The sequence below is a fragment of the Garra rufa genome, chromosome 2 (genome assembly GCF_049309525.1).
Source record: "Garra rufa chromosome 2, GarRuf1.0, whole genome shotgun sequence".
Lineage (NCBI taxonomy): Eukaryota > Metazoa > Chordata > Actinopteri > Cypriniformes > Cyprinidae > Garra > Garra rufa.
Genome location: NC_133362.1, coordinates 39163622 through 39179855, shown reverse-complemented (window position 1 = coordinate 39179855; position 16234 = coordinate 39163622). Strand labels below are relative to the sequence as shown.

The 16234-nt window shown below is 37.0% G+C and overlaps 1 protein-coding gene across 1 annotated transcript in view; it reads left to right on the top strand.

Moving 5' to 3' along the window:
• Positions 1–9753, top strand: part of LOC141325945 (protein quaking-B-like) — a 193714-nt gene extending 183961 nt beyond the window's left edge. The window contains exons 7-9 of the mRNA XM_073834664.1: positions 4393–4480; positions 4993–5268; positions 9650–9753. Coding sequence (XP_073690765.1) covers positions 4393–4480; positions 4993–5268; positions 9650–9753 — 468 coding nt within the window. The remainder of the gene's footprint in view (positions 1–4392; positions 4481–4992; positions 5269–9649) is intronic.
• Positions 9754–16234: the final 6481 nt, after the last annotated feature.

The following is a 16234-nucleotide window of genomic DNA, read 5'->3' as shown; positions in this document are numbered from 1 at the left end:
GCCTTGGTGAACATAAGAGACTTCTTTCAAAAACATTAAACAATCTTACCAACCACAACATTTTAAACGGTAGTGTATACACAAAATCACCATACTGTGCACAGTCTACATACTACTAATGAATAGTATGGTAGTATGCTAATCCAATTGTAGACTATGTCCAAAAAAACAGGCCTACCTTACTGCTCTCACTATTTCTGCAGAATGCACTATTTATACCATTGCTCAGTACACAGTTTTTGGTCCCCATTGGCTTCCATAGTATTTAATCTATGGAAGTCAATGGGGACCAGCAACTCAAAATATCTTCTTTTATGCTCAACCGAAGAAAGGAACTCATTAAACTTTTATTTTTGTGTGACCTATGCCTTTAACAGTATCTTTGCGCATTATTTGATCAGTCTTACTATAGTTAGAACCAATAGTTTTAACACAAAATTGACTAAAACTAGGGCTGGGAAAATAAATCAATGCATCGCAAATCGAGAATTATTCTGCATCGATTCTGAATGCATCGCGATTATTTCTCAAGCTTAGTTTCAACAGCAGATGGCACTGCATGCTTCAGAAACTGCAGTACTCTGCTTGCTTCCTGTTTCTTACACACACTTGAACCTAAAATAATCATTCATAAAGTTCGAAAAGTTTTAAGTGAGTTAGGTGTTCGCAGTGGGCTGTGTTTATATTAATCGCTTTACCATGACTCTTTAGCGCTCAGCTTCAGAGAGAATCGTGACACATTCAGAATCGATCCTTGAATCCAGATGCATTGATTTATCATGACAGCTCTAACTAAAACCTTTATAAATTATTCAGCTGTCCTGCAGAATCAAACTCTCATATTCAACGGCATACCTAGCCATTAAATACTCTCTTTTATCCACGAGACCAAGCTCACTTCACCCTCCTCAAGCTTTCAAAACAAGAGATATAGCCTCCTGCGGTGCCATCATCTGTCATCGCTAATAAAGCATGTCTGCTCACCAGGACGATGTACTGTAGATCAAAACAACAACACAGTAAGAAATAACATATATATTTCATAACTTCATAACTTTCATGAGTTCTTCTATGTAGGCCATCTTCGAAAAGAGTTTTTCCGGCAAACTTTCTCACCTCGTTCTCAGGTTCTCGTAAGTGAATGTGCAGCACGCCGCTCTCAGAGGCCTGCCTCTCAAGGACAGAGCACATTAGGCTGATTAAATAAAGACAGAGAGTGATTTATAACAGCTCTGTCCTGCTCTATTCATCAGCGGGCTCTTGACTTAATAAAGTATTGATATTTAGATACACAAGGAGCGGGCAGTGTTTCAGTGGTGACGGGAGGGCGCAAGGGAAAGGCTCCTTAGAGGAGCTGCGCTGCAGGGCAGTAAATACATCTCTTTTACTGTAACTCATTCCCATACGGGACAGACACAGAGACAGAGGGAGTGAATGCTGGGTAGCACTGATCTCTAAAGCTCAGACATGATGTGAGGGACGTGGCTGTCCAAACAAACACTGTCTTCTGGTGTTGTTCTTTAGTACGAATGATCAAGCTACAGTTTGTACTGCTGTTATATTTAAATTAAATAAATGAGGTAAAGTTCTGTTTTGCAGAATTGTTGTTACTGTTTAGAGCAATTAGTTCAGTCTGAAACATGAACTGTGTATTCAAATTCAAATGCGAGTTATGCAAGCTCGATTTCAGACATTTATGCTTCAAGAAGTGTCTGAATGCAATTCATAATGTGACACAAGTAGTGCTTATATCTGACGTTAGTGTAGGTCGTTGTCTTCTGCGATTCGTTTTCTCTTTTGGTTGTCTTTTTCCATGGGTGGAGCAGTAGTTTGATTTAAATGGTCAACCTGTTTGTAGCTAGCTACCCGAATAATAACACATCTGTTTTAATGGCACAGACATTTGAAGGAAACTCTATCACTCCCTTGAGTACTGAGGTTTATTACCACCACAGTAGAGAAAGAACACACATTAAGTACCACAGATTTCGTGATTGAAATGCACAGGCCAAGCATTTATCTCGCAGAACTTGTACAGAGTATATTTCTGATCGTAGTCCCCAGTGCTGAGAAAGAGATAAACTTTTGTGAGATTTTGTACAAGAGATTTTGTTAGATTTGAAGGGGGGAAAAAAGCTAATGCTATTAGCCTCAGTGTGAGTCCCTTGTTTGCCCTGAAAAGTTAAACTGCCCGCTGTTTTTTTTTTTTTTAGAAAAAAATACTTCAAGTTCCACAAATTCTTTGTTTTTTCAGCATTTTTGTGTATTTGAAACCTTTCCAATGAAGTGTTTGATTTTGAGATCCATCTTTTTACACTGAGGACAACTGAGAGACTCATATGCAACTATTACAGAGGGTTCAAACACTCACTGATGATTCAGAAAGGAAACACGATGCATTAAGTGTCGGGGGTGAAAACTTTTTGAATTTGAATATCAGGGTAAATGTAACTTATTTTGTCTTCTGGGAAACATGTAAGAATCTTCTGAAGCTTCTAAAGGGCAGTACTAAATGAAAAAAATATGATATTAGAAATAATTAAGAAAAATGTACACATCTTCATTCTGTTCAAAAGTTTTCACCCCCGGCTCTTAATGCATGGTTTTTCCTTCTGGAGCATCAGCGAGTGTTTGAACCTTCTGTAATAGTTGCATATGAGTCCCTCAGTTGTCCTCAGTGTGAAAAGATGGATCTCAAAATCATACAGTCATTTTTGGAAAGAGTTCAAATACACAAAAATGCAGAAGATCCAAAGAATCTGTTGGATCTAAAGGACTTTTATGAAGAACAGCAAGGGACAAACAAGGGACTCATGAACAAATATCACTAAACAAAAAAAACACAGCTGATCCATCTTATTTTGGTAAAATAATGAACATTTTGCAGATTCTGCAAGATGTATGTAAACTTTTGACGTCAGCTGTATTTGCAATTACACATTAGTAATGATGAAGTTGCAATTTGCTACTTTTTTTATTCAACATTTGATAACTTAATGTAATACTGAATAAGACACTACAATTAAAATTAAAATTAGTATGTTAGTCAACAAATCAAAAGTGTGCTTCTCAATAAGTGTACTTATTAAAGCATGACAAAAGATAATTAAAACATAATGGAATGTACATAAAGTAACTTTTGATTAGGCAGTATTGCTAAGTGCAGTTTTTAAAAGTGTTTAAGAAGCAGCCATGAAAGTTTTATTAATATTTCATTAATATTATAGTATCTGCAAGTAAGATTTTTTAAATATGCTTTTAAGATTGAAGTACACTACAAGTGCACATTTAGTAAACTTAAAGGACTAGTTCACTCCTGAATTAAAATGTCCCGATAAATTACTCACCCTTCATGTCTTTCTCTCTTCAGTCGAAAAAAAATTAAGGTTTTTGAGGAAAACATTCCAGGATTTTCTCTATATAGTGGACTTCAATGGGGATCAACGGATTGAAGGTCCAAATTGCAGTTTCAATGCAGCTTCTAAGGGTCGTAGTGAAACAATCTGTCATTTTCTAAAAAAAAATGCTTGTCTTGCATTTCTATCTCATTTTCTCTTCTGACTTTAAAATCGTCTGACGTTTACTTTTTTTTGTAAAGGCTGTTTGACTTTCTTTGCATGTTCACTTTGTAAACACTGGGTCCCAAAGTGTTTTCCAGTGGGTTCCAAAGTGATTACGTAATGCATGTCAAGCTAGTGGAGCATTTGTGGTTGAAAAATATATACATTTTAATTTTTTTTAGAAAATGACTGATTGTTTCGCTAGATAAGACCCTTATTCCTCAACTGGGATTGTGTACAGTCCTTTGAAGCTGCACTGAAACTATATTTTGGACCTTCAACCTGTAGACCACCATTGAAGTGCACTATATGGAATCCTGGAACCTTAATTTCTTTTTGACTGAAGAAATAAAGACAGGGGTTATCTATTACCAAGAAATTGTAATTTTGGAGTTCACGCAGTGTTGTGTTCACAGTGTGTCGTCACACATTCTTAGTGCTTATATTGGCCATTAGTGCAGGTCGAAATCTGTCTCTGTGATTAGTTTTCTCTTTGTCTTTTTTCATGGCAAAGCAGATTACAAGTTATTTAAACTGTCAACATGTTTACAGCTAGCTACCTTCACACATCTGTTTTAATGGCACATACATTTTGGAAGGAAACTGTATCACTCCCTTGAGTCCTGAGGTTTATTACCGCCACAGTAGAGACAGAACGCACATTAAATATGTACAACAGAACCCTGTGCTTGAAATGCATCGGCCAAACTTATGTGTGAGACATGGTACGAGAGATTGTATTAGATCTGAAGAAAGAAAAAAACTGCAAGCTGCAATGTGAATAGCATGCATGTGCATGTTTTTTTAAATCTTTGTTTCTTTACACCAACAGGCTGAAGGCGAGGACAGTCTGAAGAAGATGCAACTGATGGAACTGGCCATTCTCAACGGCACCTACAGAGACGCCAATATCAAATCACGTAAGCCTTCACTTCCTCTCTTACAAACTGAGACAGTATTGTACGAGGCCTTTACAATCACAGCTCTGAGTAATCCTCTTTCAAGTAACCCTGATAAATGCTCTGACAAGTGTATCAGTATTGTGTTCCAGAATTAGCACATACGTCCAAAGAGCAGCTAATAAGCTGAAAGAATAGAGTACATGCTCTGCTATCTGTGAAAACAATGTTTCCTTAATTTACCGGATGTTGTGACATCCTCCTCTTCGCTTTGCTGCTTCAGTAAATAATACTGAAGCGCTGTAGGACTGCGGGAGTGTGATATTGTTACTAAGCTGTGTGTTTGAACGCGCTGGCTCCTCCCCCTGCCTTGTTTACTAATGAATAGCTAAATAGCGTAATGGTGTCCAGTGTTTGCCTGTGCATGGTACTAACTGTTTTTGTCTTTTTTGTCCCGACCCCACCCGTCTTCATCCACCCCTACCCTCGCATTTTTCCGCTCACCGCAGCTGCCCTTGCATTCTCTCTTGCAGCGAGCGCCCAAGCTCCACGGATCATCACCGGACCAGCACCTGTCCTGCCGCCTACAGCCTTGCGTACGCCTACGCCCGCAGGGCCCACCATCATGCCTCTCATCCGCCAGATCCAGACCGTCATGCCCAACGGCACGGGCCACCCGGCCACCGCCACCCTAGTGCAGCCCGGTCCGGAGTCGGGCCTGATTTACGCGACGCCCTATGAGTACCCCTACACACTGGCCCCAGCCACCTCCATTCTGGAGTATCCAATCGACTCCAGCGGGGTTTTAGGTAAGCATAGCTACACTTGTCTCTTTACACAAACCCCTAGAAACCAGAACCTCTTTCGGCATGGGCTGAGGACCCTCATGCCTTTATGGCTGTACACTAGGGCTGGGCGGTATGATGATACATGTGACCCTGGACCACAAAACCAGTCTTAAGTATCACAGGTATATTTGTAACAATACATTGTATGAGTCAAAATGATCGATTTTTCTATTATGCCAAAAATCATTAGGATATTAAGCAAAGATCATGTTCCATGAAGATATTTTGTTAGTTTCCTACCATAAATATATAAAAATGTAATTTTTATTAGTAATACGCATTGCTCAGAGCTTCATTTGGATTTCATTTGATTTTCTCAATATTTTGATTTTTTTGCACCGTCAGATTCCAGATTTTCAAATAGATGTGTCTCGACCTTTCAGATTTAAAAAAAATTGACCCTTATGAGTGGTTTTGTGGTCCTCGGTCACATATACCATGTGACATAAACGTGCTATGAGGTATTAAAATTTAAGTTGCACTATTTGAAGCAAGTTTGATTGCAAATTTGTTTAGGAATAGTTCACAAAAAATGAAAATTTGCTGAAAATTCACTCACCCTTAGGTCATCCAAAATGAAGATGAGTTTGTTTTTTCATCAGAACAGATTTGGGGAAATTAATTTAGAGCGTTGCATCACTTGCACACCAATGGATCCTCTGCAGTGAATGGGTGCCGTCAGAATAAGAGTCCAAACAGCTGATAAAAACATCACAAGTAATCCACACCACTCCAGTCCATCAGTTAACAGCTTGTGAAGTGAAAATCTGTGTGTTTGTAAGAAACAAATCTATTATTAAAACGTTTTTATCTTCAAACCTTTGCTTCTCTATTTATAATGATGCATTTTTTCCAAATCTGATCTGATAAAGAAACTTGTCTACTTCTTGGATGGCCTGAGGATGCATACAATTTTCAGCTATTTTCATTATTTGATGAACTATCTTAAGTATTTTTTTTTTTTTTAAAGAGCATTTTTTTCAAGAATTAAATTTTTTCTTAAGGTAAAAGTCTTAAGAAAGATGAGAACATTCCTTAGAAAAGTTTTTTTTTTTTTTTTTTTGTAAATACAAAATCTTTTTATCTTTATTCTTTAGGTAGAAAAAGCAGTTACGTTAAATTTTATTCCTAATAAAAGTTAGTGAATCCAGCCCCTGAACTTTTTGTCTGCATACATGAAATTCCATATAAAAAGAGAACCTTTCATTGTCATAAATTAAATGTGACCCTGGACCACAAAACCAGTCTTAAGTAGCACGGGTGTATTTGCAGCAATATCCAAAAATACATTGTATGGGTCAAAATTATCATTGTTTATTTTATGCCAGAAATCATTAGGATATTAAGTAAAGATCATGTTCCATGAAGCTTTTTTGTAAATGTCCTACCGTAAATATATCAAAACTTAATTTTTGATTAGTAATATGCGTTTCTAAGAACTTTGTAGTGTTTCAAATTTTTTTTTTTTTTTTTTGCACCCTCAGATTCTAGATTTTCCAATAATTGTATCTCGGCCAAATATTGTCCTGTTCTAACTAACTTATTTATTTAGCTTTCAGATGATGTATAAATCTCAGTTTAAAAAAAACTGACCTATATGATGGGTTTTGTGGTCCAGGGTCACGTTATGATTTATTGCTTTACCATTAAATAAAATGTCTCATGCTGTAATGTATGATTTGGGTCATACCGCCCACCCCTACCCTATGCCATTCCTCTTAAATATCCCCCAACATACAAATCCTGCCCTCCTACACCAACGAAACCCTCTGGTTTCCTCCATTAGGGCCACCAGCACCACCAGCCTCAGCTGTCTCAGACACAAGTAATAGGCAACAATAAAAAAGAGCAAACAACAATACATCAAGTATTTTCCACTTAATCCATTTAGCGTCGTAGAAAGTCCTCCCTCTTCAGAAAAAAAAAAGAATCCTTTTAAGAAATGTTTGCATAAATGATTTGGCTTTTAAGTGCTCTACTGGCTTTATACGAATAATGAGAGCGCATTCTCTCAAAAGCCCTGTCCTCTCCACTCCACACAAGCTGTATGGCTTCATTAAAGTACTTGAGAAAAGCCGATTATGAATATCATGTTACCAACAGCATTCTGCCAGTTTAACACTGGCTTCTCCCAAAGGCATGGTGTTAAGTTGAGCAGCGACAAATAGCCCATCCCAATGCCAAGAGCAGCGTGTCCAATTAGAGCAGATGAAGTAGGGTTTAGCTACTGTCCAATAAGCATGTTTATTGAGCTCGTCTCAAACAGCACGGTCCTTATAGGACTGTACCAGCGTTAAACTGTCTGTGGGTGAATGTTTCTGGGGTGGAGGGATGGTCACTACAGCACCTTCACACATACAGAGGTTTACAGCTGTTTTCAATCACAGTTGGTGATTTCCAGCGGCGTGATTGGCAGCGACTAGTGTGGGTGTTTCCAGCAATACAGCAAAGTTGAGAAAAGTTCATCTTTATGCAATTGAACAGTGATGCAATGCACAAAATTGAGACATAAATGTTATCAGTCAAACATTTGGACACATTTTTATATTTTTTATTAATTTTCCACAGTTTAAAACAATAGTTAGCCAGCAAAACTATGAATAATATACAGTTGAAGTCAAAAGAGTCAAAAGAACTTTAAAATGTTAATTATTTTACCAAAATAAGAGGGATCATATCAAATGCATGTTTGTTTTCTTTAGTACTGACCTGAATAAGATATTTCACATAAAAGATGTTTACATATTGTTCACAACAGAAAATAATAGTTGGATTTATAAAAATGACCCCGTTCAAAAGTTTACATACACTTGATTCTTAATACTGTGTTTTTTACTGAATGATCCACAGCTTTTTTTCACACTGAGGACAACTCAAATGCAACTATTACAGAAGGTTCAAACGCTCACCGATGCTTCTGAAAGAAAAACAATGCAATAGGAGCCTGGGGGTGAAAACTTTTGAACGGAATGAGGATGTGTGAATTTTTCTTCTTTTGCCTAAATATCTTTTTTTTTTTTTTTTTTTTTAGTACTGCCATTTAGAAGCTGAGTTAATTTTACCCTAATCTTCAAATTCCAGAAGTTTTAACCCTCCCGTTTCCTTCTGGAGCATCAGTGAGTGTATGAACCTTCTGTAATAGTTGCATGTGAGTCCCTCAGTTGTGCTCAGTGTAAAAAGATGGATTGGAAAGGACTCAAATACACAGATATGCTGAGAAACCAAAGAGTTTGTGGGGCCTGAAGGATTTTTTTTAAAGAACAGCAGGTAGTTGAACTGTTCAGGACAAACAAGGGACTCATGAACAACTATCACTAAACAAAAAAACACAGCTGTGGATCATTCAGGTAACAACACAGTATTAAGAATCAAGTGTATGCAAACTTTTGAACAGGGAGCTTTTTATAAATACAACAATTATTTTCTCTTGTGGACTATATGTAAACATCTTTTATGTGAAATGTCATATTCAGGTCAGTAATGAATAAAAAATAACATGCATTTTGCATGATCCCTCTTATTTTGGTAAAATAATTAACATTTTGCAGATTCTGAAAGATGTATGTACGCGGTGGTGTGGGAACCAGAACCGTTCTGAAGGAGTATGCTGGACTGCTTTTCCTTTACTATCTGGTTTAAATTATGTAGAAAAATAAAATTAAATTACAAAACTTGTTTACAAAACTAAGCCTTTATAAAGACAATCAAATAGTTTGTCAGAATTGAGTCTGTTTTCCAAACTTTTGTCTGATGTATAAAGACATCGGTGCATGAAAAACCATCTAAGAAAATGACAGCATTTAAAGTAAGTTTAATTTATTTATTCATAATCGTTCATCATTTATCAACATTCATGATGTATTATGCACTGCTGAAATTTATATTTAAAAGCTTTTCCTCCAGAATGTTTTATGTGCAAGAAAACCTTGTCAAATTATAATGACAAATTATTTTTACAGCCAGTAAATTGCATTTGTGATTAACTTTTCAAAAGCTTGGACACCCCACCCAGTTTATAATATTATGTTTACATTTTAACTACATTAAAAAAAGTTGTGTCCCAGACTTTTAATGAATAATCTGGGGACGGATTCACAAAACAGAAAAAGAATGCTCCAAGAAGATAATGACAGCTTTTGTGTTTGGATTATTATTACCATAATAATCATAATAACCATGTGCATTACTTTTTCTCATTTGGTTAAAGCAGAGCCACTAAAAACCTCCAGTGATATAACAGCTGTATGTGTGAACGTCCCATAAGAGATAGGATGTTTTTGGGAGGGTGGGAGAGCTGAGGGAAGGTTTTCACCCTGTCTTCTCTCTTGTGTGACCTATACAGCATCCTCAAAGGCCGAAGAGCTGCCCCTCTACCTGGGCTTTCAGACCTGTCACATTCCCATCACAGTCCAGCGCGGAGAGCCAACCGGTCGGCCTCCCTTTTAAAGTGCCCCCTTTCTTCCCCCCGCCCCCTCCGACAAGCCCCTCCCTCACACCGCAGACACGCCCCCTGCCCCACCTCCCTCTTATCGGACTGGCTGGACTCCCCGGCCTCTGTCATTCTGTCTGTTTCTTTGAATCATGGTTTTTGTTTTTCATTTTTTTTTTTTTTTTTGGTTTTGTACTTTTGTTTTTATCTGTAATGTGATGTTTTAGTTTTTGTATGTGTACAATGATGAGGGAGACAAAGCACTGAGCCCCAAAACTGCTGCACAAGCCTTTCTGGATGACCCCCATCCCTCAGTCTGAGCGGGCCGCATCAGGGTGAGGGGCATCAGGAGGGGCAACATGAGGATGGTGAGGGGACAGTGGGGCTCAAATGGGGGCTGCTTAAGTTGGGAGGGAAACTAATTGAAAAGGGGCATCTGTTGAAAGCCAGGCTGTTCTCAGAGCAGTTTTAGGACAGCTATGGTGGGGCAGTTTGGCTTAAATATCTAAAATGATAGTCACAGTATATAATCAAACAGTGAGATTGCCTCATAATATGTTTTGCAGAGTTATCAAAGCCTTTTAATAACATGTTTGGGTCATAGTTTATCATAGTTATCTCTCTAAGGCATTGTTCAAACCACATGCATAAGTTGAATTGATGCATGAAAAAAAAAAGTTATTTCTTAGTTGCTACATTGGGTATTTCTTTTAATAACGGATTATAACTATTACAAATTTGATTAGCATATACAGCCAAATAGTAATTCATTTACATAGAACCCAAACTGCAAAGTGTAGATATGGATTGCATCTAAACCATATAAATTCAGTCACATTTGTGACCCTGGACCACAAAACAAGTCATAAGGGTCAATTTAAGGACTATATTTATTTGGCCATGGTACTATTGCAAAATCTGGAAACTATTTGAAAATCTTGAATCTGAGGGTGCAAAAAAATCTAAATATTGAGAAAAACGCCTTTAAAGGTGTCCAAATGAGGTCCTTAGCAATGCATATTACTAATAAAAAAACTAGTTTTGATATATTTACAGCAGGAAATTTACAAAATATCTTCATGGAACATGATCTTTACTTAACGTCCTAATGATTTTTGGCAAAAAAGAAAAATCGATAATTTTGACCCAGTCTATTGCTAACAATATAGGGTCACATTTACTGAATAAAAAGAGTTTTGTGTCTGTTAATGTGTGTGAAATTGTAAAAAATTATTTTCTAACTACTGTTATGCAAAGAAATAAGCTATTATAATCGTATTTCAGCTCTAAAGTATTTATACGTCTTTGTAGTATTTGTTGCACTGCAGTATTGCAGCTCTAGTAAATGTATTCAGAATTAAAATATTGAGAATTATGTTTAAAAAAAAATCTAAACACCCATATAATGACAATATGGGAAATTAAGCTACTTTGCAAAATATCTTAATAGAAAAAAAAATGTATTTCATTATATAATGTCACTTCTATTTGATTTTTGGTTAAAATATGATCCAGACATACACTACCATTCAAAAGTTTGGGCTCAATAGGATATGTGTGTTTTTATTCGTCAAGGATGCATTCAATTAGATTAATATAAATGCTGGTCCACAAAAATATGAAGCACCACAACTGTTTTCGACATTGATTCTAATTTAGAAATGTTTCTTAAGCAGCAAATCAGCATATTAGAATGATTTCTGAAGGATCATGTGACACTGAAGACTGGAATATTGATGCAGAAAAATCAGCTTTACCATCACGTGAATAAATTACATTTTAAAATATATTCAAATAAAAAGCTCTCAATTAAAACAATACAAATATTTCACAATATTACAGTTTTTATTGTATTTTTGATCAAATAAATGTAGCAAGCATAGGTAACTTCTTTCAAAAACATTTAAAAATCCACATTTTTTTTAAAAAGAAGTTTATGCCCCATTGCCATCGCCTCACGAACTGTCCTAAAACGTGCTCCGTCTGACTGTGGTGTGTATTGCTTCCCCGAAAACCGTCAGTCCCGCCACTAATTTCCCCTTCCTTTATTCTTTAGGTGTGGCGTTCCCCACAAAAGGCTAAATGCGTTTCCCAGGATCCTCACTGAGCCCCTCATCCGATCTGAGTGTTAACATTCACACGCTTTCGTTTCACAGCTGCCTTGAGTGATGTTTGTTCAGAGCATGAATCCGGCCTAGCAGTCAGTCAGACACACTCCTGTTCGTTTACACTGGCTATTCCCAGAGCCCACAGCGGCTGTTCTTGTAATGCCATACATATGCCTCCATACTCGCACGTATTTCCCCAGGACTGTGCCACTGACTGCTACGCCTCGGTGTGGAATATAAGGAAAAAAAAATCGATTGTTCTGCTTTACTAATCACTTAAGTCATTGCCGTACATTTCTGTTCGCCTTTTTTTTGTACTCCAGGAGATGTGCCTAAACGTTGTTCTCTCTCAGAGAGTGACTTTATCAGTATTATATTTAAAGACACTGTCGCTCCAGCGCAAGATTACGTGACTAGTAAAGCTTCCCGTTGAGAGTGTGCACTCCTGTCTGTGTCCAAGCTACGCAAAAACCCACGGATCCACTGAGGATATTTGAATTTTGTACAAACACGTGTCGAGATATTTACACATGGGGGAAAAAAAGTATTATTTGTGCCTTAACTTGTATAATTTAAATGATTTGCATCATTGGGAAACCTGTGTGATTTGATTTATCTGATGGAGACTGTGAGGTTTGACTGATCTGATGTTATTGCAATCCAAGCAGGTGCAGTGACAACTAAAGTTCGAAGGCACGAAATGCGCGTCCATCCTTACCAAAGGGTAGTGACCGCAGACAGAGGTTAGTTTAGTTCATGTGCTTCTATTCATTACCAGTAGCAACTCACTGTTGGTCCTGATCTGTTGTGAAGCATGTGCAGTTTGAGCATGTGCCATCCACAGCTTGAATTCAGTACACTGTGCTGTGTTTGTTTTAAACCCCTCAGTTCACACACACACACACACACACACATAAACACACACACATGGTCTTTCCTGCGCAGGTGGAGTGGTTGACTTCATTCCATTATTTTGATGACCTTATGATTTCAGCATGATGTTGATGACAAATAATGGAGCTATTCATGTGAACATGGGCTTTATTCACCCCATTACGCTCTACATTTCCAGTTTTCTCTAGTTATGCAAATAGGCTTTTTATATATTAACTCTCGAAACATTTGGGAGCCTTTTGAATAGATCATGAATGCGTCCTTTTTAAATGAGCTAAAGTAAGTACATGTAATGTGGATATACAAATACAAAACACAGTGATTGCAATAATGCGTGTTAAAATCCACGTTCACTATCAATAGGTTATAGGCCTTTCAAAACAGAAGATGCCATTAGGAGAACTTTAAAGCTGAAGTGTGTCATTTTGTCAATGTTAAAGGTGACATATCATGAAAATCTGACTTTTTCCATGTTTAAGTGCTATAATCATCTCCACAGTGCATGTACCAACCTAGAAAATGTGAAAAAACAACCCAGTTTTTGGTAAGCCTTTCTCTGCAAGCTTGTGAAATACCGCCGCTTAATCTGCACGTTTCCACCCACGGTGCTGCCATTTTGTTTTCGCAAACGATAACTTTGTACCAATTCTAACGCCATGTCAAAAGTTTGAGGAAGGCATGTTAACTGTTCTGTCTTTGGCTGCACAGACGGCCTCAGAACACTATTTATAGTCCCAGCCTCAGAGGAGACAAGAGAGCAGTGGATTTATTGATTTATTTACTGTATATTATGCTGCTGCCATACAGATCTAATATAAACATCTAATAAACATCTAATATAAACAACATTTTGTTCCCAGCTGTTTACCTTCACACACATAACCAGCTGTTTTTGTAAACATAAACTTTTAACGTAAACTTGTGTATTTGACAGTTTAAGCGCAATAAGACATGAAAGTCTTAGTTTAGTACTCACATGCCATATGACAGCCGCTTTCTGTGTGCGTGCTTCGGATATGTGCGCTCAGAAACTCAGAAATCAGAAGTTTAAAGGACAACTATTGCCAAAATGCAACCTGGGCTGTTTTTTTTTTTTTTTTACTTTAAACGAGACAAACATATATCTAAAAGCATTATTACGAGAAACGAACCGTTTTTGAGATTGACCGTGATTTCGTTTTATTTTTCAATGGCCGGTGAATGGGAGTTCTAAGGGCATAACTTTGAGCGCATCAAAATCGATATTTCTACAACACTAAGAAGGCTCGACACGCCATGAAACTTTGCTCGAAGTATCGCCTGGGTCTCTACACATGAACTCGAGCACTGAGAACATTGTTCGTGTACACAGAGTTTACTAAAAAGAAAGGTTTTGAACAACTCACTTTCACTGTTTGAGTTTCCGCTCGCGGCCGTCTTGCCAGTCAACTCGTGTTGATCTCCGAAAGCGAGGATGGATAGCTCCTAAAGCATATTTCCATATAAATGCACGGCTAATTTGTTGTTTTGTCGCAAGTGAAAAACAATATTAACCTTCTAGTTGTAAAAAGAGCCTCATATAAGCCTAATATTTCGTCCTATGGAGTCCATTCCTTCGCATTCAGAGATCGACACGTCTTGACTGGCAAGACGGCTGCGAGCGGAAACCCAAACAGTGTAAATGAGTTGTTCAAAACCTTTCTTTTTAGTAAACTCTGTGTACACAAACAATGTTCTCAATGCTCGAGTTCATGTGTAGAGACCCAGGCGATACTTCGAGCAAAGTTTCATGGTGTGTCGAGGCTTCTTAGTGTTGTAAAAATATCGATTTTGATGCGCTCAAATTTATGCCCCTAGTACTCCCATTCACCGGCCACTGACCACAAAACTAAATCACGGTCAATCTCAAAAACGTCTCGTTTGTCGTATTTATGCTGTTAGATATATTTTTGTCTCGTTTACAGTAAAAAAAAAAACAGCGCAGGTTGCATTTTGGCAATAGTTATCCTTTAAACTAATATGGTTTAAAACGCATGATTTTAACATGATGGACATGATAATCAAAACAGAACATATGTTTTTTTAGCAGAGCATCTGAGGTACGAACTGTAAGGGCACAGTTCTATTCTGGAAAAGGGGGTGGGAGCAGCAAAATCATTTGCATTTAAAGAGACATGCACGAAAACAACGTGTTTCTGCTTCTACTCAAAATAGCCATTTTTAAAATGATATAATAAATTATCTTTGAACTGAAACTTCACAGACACATTCTGGGGACTCCTGAGACTTATATTACATCTTGTAAAAAACATAATAGGTCTCCTTTAAAATATATGCAGTCATAATTATTTGTAAGCCATTTTTAGGTTGATTCCCTTGGAAATGTGTAAAAGCCACAAACGCTGACTACTTCAAAACAATGACTGGTTTGTTTGAGCACATTAACACTTACTTGACCGATGACACAATGTTAGTAACAGGACAGTATAAAAGCAGGCATTATTTTATGCAGTTCTGTTTGATAACACTAGTGGTGTACAAATTACACACTTCAGCTTTAATGAAAGGAAACACTGCCTTCACTAAATATGTGTATTTATGGGTACATCCTGGCCATTTTAATATTTATTAATTAATTGGTTAAGATGTGTTGAAATAATAATGTAATACGATGTTATTGGCAGTTTTCAAAAATTGAGTATGCAGTCTTGTATGAATAATGTGAATATTTTCTGTACCACCAACTGACCTGAGATATATATATATTTTTAAAATCATAATCTTTTGAGAACAATTAATGGTCTGATGAACGGAAAAGTGTGGGACCATTAGTGGAAAGGCCATTTTTATTTAATAAAAAGATACAACTTATGTTTTCAGAGTAACAATTTTAGTATAAAGTTGACTTGACAAATTAACACACATGTAATAATGGCTTAATATTTGGTTTGTCAGCAATGTTCTCCCATATGATTTAAAAACCATCAGATGAGCATCTTAAGCTTCAGTGATTCATATCGTTTCTTCGTTTATCCAAATTCAAATTATTTCCAGGTTTAAATAATATTTTAAATTGGATTTTTTTAAATTTGACCCCACCACGTTATGGTTACTAAAGATTATTCCACTTCCAAAATAAAAATTTCCTGATAATTTACTCACCCCCATGTCATCCAAGATGTTCATGTCTTTCTTTCTTCAGTCGCAAAGAAATTATGTTTTTTGAGGAATACATTCCAGGATTTTTCTCCATATAGTGTACTTCAATGGTGCTCAATGGAAAGAAGAACAAATCCCTTTACAAAACAAGATAAAACTGCGATGTAGGGCAATTTTGAAGCTGGAGGAGAAAATGAGATGGGAGTGTTTCGACATACCCAAACTCTCTTGAGTGTACAGAGTATGCATGCACATCGCAGAGCTAGACAAGACAAGCATTTGTGGTTAAAATTGTACAAATATATATTTTTTTTTAGAAAATGACCAATCGTTTCACTAGATTAGACCCTTATTCCTC